Source organism: Trichoplusia ni, chromosome 6 (genome assembly GCF_003590095.1).
Source record: "Trichoplusia ni isolate ovarian cell line Hi5 chromosome 6, tn1, whole genome shotgun sequence".
NCBI classification, from domain to species: domain Eukaryota; kingdom Metazoa; phylum Arthropoda; class Insecta; order Lepidoptera; family Noctuidae; genus Trichoplusia; species Trichoplusia ni.
In genome coordinates, this window is record NC_039483.1 from 17,235,011 (window position 1) to 17,238,172 (window position 3,162).

The window sequence follows — 3,162 nt, forward strand, 5'->3', positions numbered from 1 at the left end:
CCAAATGTCAGTACAGGCAGCAACGAAAGTAACACAGTCAAATTTTTATAAAAACTTTACACGATGAAATTCTACGAGGTAGAGTTCTGTAGTTAAAAGGCCAATCAGCTCCAGATAAATCTGACTTGTTTATAAACTTTTGTTGATGACCGTACTTCAACCCGACATATTACAATTGTAGGACTATCTGCGATACCTGTGGTGCAGCATTCCTTCTCGAATTGATCGTCTTTATATGTCTCCGGAGAAGCAATGATTCTATTTATGTTTTATTTTTCAATGAAGTTCAAGGATAGCACTTTATAAGGACTTCATAGTTTTTTTTAAATTTTTGATATCAATACTAAATAGTTTTCAATGAATGGAATTTTATTGGAGTCTAGAGCAAGTCGATTTTTTTATTATTAAGGGTCCTATTCTTGAAATAAGATCTAGAATTGTATGTGAATATATAAATGCAGGCTCTGGAAGAACACTTTAAGCTCTATTTAACTTACAAAGTCGGATTTACTTAATAAAATATTTTGATTAAAATTATTTCATGAGATATGTACAAAAACTGTGACTTCCAAAACTTTGTATTTTTTTCCGAAAGGTAAACAACAAAAACTCCAACACTTAATTCATTCAATCATAATTTAATAAATATATTGCATATTATTAAAACTATTTATACATTACAATACATTTTACGGCAGTGATACAATATCTTATATATATTAATCCTAGGATACACTTGCGAAAGTTTCTTTACAAACAACTTTTCTTACAAATTAAGTTTGAAGCATGTTTTTGCACACGTGAATTATAAGGACATTGACAAAATTTGCAAACAATTGTAACAATAGGTTAAAAAAATCGTTGCCATGCCAACGAAAATCACTATCGGAATACCCAAATAAGCTAACTGTTTACATGTATAAGTAGTATTTGTATGTAACTGTGTATAAATGTGTTTGTACATTTGTGTCACGCATGTAAAGTGCCGAATTTTGAATTCCCATTACATATTCATTGTGATTGTACTTCTAACGATCTTATCACAGATATTATTGATATGAAACTTTAATGTCTTACTCACCTTTAATAGGTAAGTTTATTATAATAGGTCCTGTTAAGACCTGTTGAGAAAGTAGGTTTTTTAAGTCAAGATTTTCTTGTCCCAAATGTGTTTAATATATACGTATGAATATGCAGTACATCTATAGAAAAAATCACAAAGTGTCAATTAAAAATAACTTAACTTAAGTGTAATATACATTAACCGGCAAGTCATGAGGTTGCCTACACACGATACACAACAAATTCGGTGTCTAAATAATCTATCTAGTGTACAAGATGTTTGAATGAATAAATCGTAGTGCGAGTACCACAAATATTGTCGAACTAAGGTCTGCTGAAGTAGTTCTACATTAAAAAGAGATAGATCTATATATTGGTGTCCATCCATCTCTCACTGGAATCATGCTTCTAATGTCATCATGGTCAGAAACTGTCAGAAAAACACTGAAATATCTTACTACTCGTATTTCCGTATGTACTTAAAATCAATACTGGCTTTATTGTCGTCCTATTTAAAATAACCTACCACCAACCGCCGTAGCCATGGTGTCCGTAGTAGCCACCATAAGGCCAGTAGCCGTAGCCGTAGCTAGGCCAGCCCCAGCCGTAGCCGTAGCCGTAGGAGGGGTAGTAGCCGTAGTGGCCTCCGTAGTGGCCCCCGTAGCCTCCCCAATGCCCACCCCAATGGGACGCTGCAGTTTTAAGGTCGTCTTTGTCAGCGGTTGCGAGGTCGTCCTTTTCTTCTGCTTTGAAGGTTTCTACTGGCTTCTCTTCGGCTGGTGCTGCGAGTGCGAGCGCCAGGAGTAGGAAGATGGCGGCGGAGAAGAAGGCAATCTGGAGAATTATGGAAATTTTAGTAAAAGTACGATCACTGTTCTTTCATTGTACTGTAAGGAAATAAAACACTTAGCATTTTGTGTAAATCGATTACAAAAGAAGACTCTTGATTCAAAGACTGAAGACTCTAGGTTCAAATAATTTGCAAAATGATAGACAAACCCTTAAACAATAAAAAAACACGTAAAAATATTACTTTCAATTATAAAGGGTTATATTTCAGCAATAATATCTTGCTTACTTCTTTCAATGAAATAGTAGCCTTTACAAGTACTAACAGAGTATTGTATCTCAATCGTACACAATACCTGAAGGCACAATACTTGTCCCTACGACAATGCACTAAAACTTCATATCTCACAATCTTTTGTTAACAAGTTCCCACGGATACGCACTAAACAGATAATTACTAACATATGCTAATAAACTGGTAATGATGTACCTACATCCAATTATCCATAGGTGATAAATTACAATCAAAGAGTCGTGAGTTTTAGTAGAGCAAAACAGTTGTGTGTAGATGCACTTAAATAATATTAAATAATAAAAGGTATGTAAAATAAGTTTTTATTAAATACTGTGTATAATTTATGATAAATTTGTCTTCGTTAGATTCGGTAAATGAAAACTAAATTAATTACAACTAAAATCAGTCGGAACTTTTGAAAAAAATTATCGGCTAAATTAAGAATCTAAATTATAGTAAGTATAGGTATATTGATACCAGGAGCCAATCAACTATGAAAATAACTGCAAACAAATTTAATTAACATTTAAAATATAAGGGATATTCATATAAAGTGCCAAAAATTGCCAACCCTTAAATCTCCAAAACTAAATAACGTATTTATATTCGAACCACCTAATTAACCGCTAAACCACCACCAGAATACTTAAACCCCACTTACTTTGCAAGCCATGGTGTTTGTCTGCTGGTGATACCACTGTACTGACTGTGTCGCCCTACGCGCCGTTTTATATATGAACAGTGTCCTAGCTACACGGATGGCTGCCACGCTATTGTGCTGCCAATGACCTTAGCTTGGGATTTGCGATTAACTGTCTGGGTGCTGTCCTATATTTGTTGGTAAACGTCTTGAAGAATGGGGTATTGTTTCATGAAGGATTGAAGTTTTAGGGAAGTATCTAAAGTTCGATAAATTAAAAATGCTAAATTTGGAGATTCGATTTCTATCGTTTGGTGAAGGTCATATAGGCATGGGTAAAACAGGCACATGTAAGCACGTGAAAGTTAAATAATTT

General features: G+C 34.1%; 1 protein-coding gene across 1 annotated transcript; it reads right to left on the reverse strand.

Moving 5' to 3' along the window:
- Nucleotides 1–618: 618 nt before the first annotated feature.
- LOC113495009 (shematrin-like protein 2) lies at nucleotides 619–2,859 on the reverse strand. The gene is made up of 2 exons (XM_026873568.1): nucleotides 2,808–2,859; nucleotides 619–1,896 (listed from the first exon to the last, which is right to left on the reverse strand). Exons 1-2 carry the CDS (start codon nucleotides 2,817–2,819, stop codon nucleotides 1,585–1,587), a joined length of 324 nt encoding a protein of 107 aa, XP_026729369.1. The 5' UTR covers nucleotides 2,820–2,859; the 3' UTR covers nucleotides 619–1,584.
- Between the last annotated feature and the right edge of the window lie 303 nt (nucleotides 2,860–3,162).